The 1,343-nt window shown below is 52.7% G+C and overlaps 1 protein-coding gene across 1 annotated transcript; it reads left to right on the top strand.

The window, feature by feature from the left end:
- Nucleotides 1-594: 594 nt before the first annotated feature.
- DQ04_21021000 (hypothetical protein) lies at nucleotides 595-978 on the top strand (the record flags this gene model as incomplete). The annotated part of the gene is made up of 1 exon (XM_009317975.1): nucleotides 595-978. The coding sequence occupies one exon, from the start codon at nucleotides 595-597 to the stop codon at nucleotides 976-978; it is 384 nt and encodes a 127-aa protein (XP_009316250.1).
- Between the last annotated feature and the right edge of the window lie 365 nt (nucleotides 979-1,343).

The raw sequence follows: 1,343 nt of genomic DNA, 5'->3' as shown, positions 1-1,343 counted from the left end.
AAACTAAGGGCGAGGATGCTACCAAGCAAGAAGGAACAGGCGGGGTGACAGCGAAATGGGGGAGCAGGCAATGGATGCGTGAATCTGGGTGGACAAACGACACGAAGAGAGAACGTGGCACATCTATGCATACAGATATGTGTATGTATAGTTGTCCAGTGCTTCAGAGCCCATTCTATACATATACATCTGTATTGGTTTGGGTGTCTGTAGGCGTGCCTCTCCATTGTGTTGTTGGAAGTGGGCGGGGCAGAGGGATTTCACCAAAGGTTTCTTCTACCTCTTCGCTTGCTCGTCGCAGTCCCTCTCATCGCGGGGTTGTACAGAGGTATGTATTCTTTTTTTTTTTCATGGGCACGGTGTGTGTGCTAGAGTGAGGGAATATTATGAAGAGTGCCGTGGCTGCTGTTTCTGCTGTGGTGGCGGTGGCGGTGGTTTGGCTTCTGGCTGTGCGCTGCATGAACAGAGCGAGAAAAGAAAACGGAACCAGGTAAGGCATGGCAGGAGAGCTTCCGTGCAGTGTTTCCAGCGGCATCACACACACACTTTTCTTTTCCTCTTCTGATCACTCCCACCCCCATTCCTTTCTCTTTGATGGATTTCTGTAATTTTTTTTTCTGCCTGGCGGTGTGTCGCTGTTCAAGCACACTCTGGTGTGTGCTGCTGCTGCTGCTGCTCCTCCTCCTCCTGCTGCTGCCGCTTGTGCCCCACGGCATGTGCTTGTCTCTTCCTTCTTCTCGCATCCTGATCTTTTTATTCTGCCAGCTGCTGTGCATTGGCTGCGTTGCCATCGAGTGTGCTTGCAGCTGCAATATGGACCTAGGACCGTCAGCATCAAGGCCGACCACGGAGCCACGCACGCCACAGGATCGGCTGCTGGTGGGAGGCAACGGGAGGGGGAGGGACGATTGCACTTTTCGCTGCCTGTTATGCTGTAGCACGCGCGAGGGGCGTCGACGCCAGCTGCCGCCAGAATGACGACAGCACTGACGTCAGCTGCATGCAGCTCTTGAAATAGGGGAAGGGGTGTGTGGGCCGTTGGGCAGAGGGGCACACAGAGGAAGCCAGCACATTGTTGTTGTTGTTGTTGTTGTTTTCTTTGTTTTGCCGTGTTTCTCTCTCCCTCGCTTCTCTTTGTATTTACGGGTGTGTGAGGGAGGCTAAATTAATTTGCCTTTTATCCTTTGGCTTAACGTGCATGGCTTTGACTGCTTTGTCTTGACTCGATGGGGCTGTGGAGGCGCCACACTGTTGGGCTGTGCCATGCGGAGGGGCGCCTATCATCTCCTGTTTTTAAACGCTTATCGCTCTCCACGCATTATTTGCGATTACGTTCACATTGA

The sequence above is a fragment of the Trypanosoma grayi genome (genome assembly GCF_000691245.1).
Source record: "Trypanosoma grayi strain ANR4 Tgr_2102_V1, whole genome shotgun sequence".
NCBI classification, from domain to species: Eukaryota; Euglenozoa; class Kinetoplastea; order Trypanosomatida; family Trypanosomatidae; genus Trypanosoma; species Trypanosoma grayi.
Note: the sequence above shows the minus strand (reverse complement) of the source record. Positions and strands in the feature narration are given on the sequence as shown.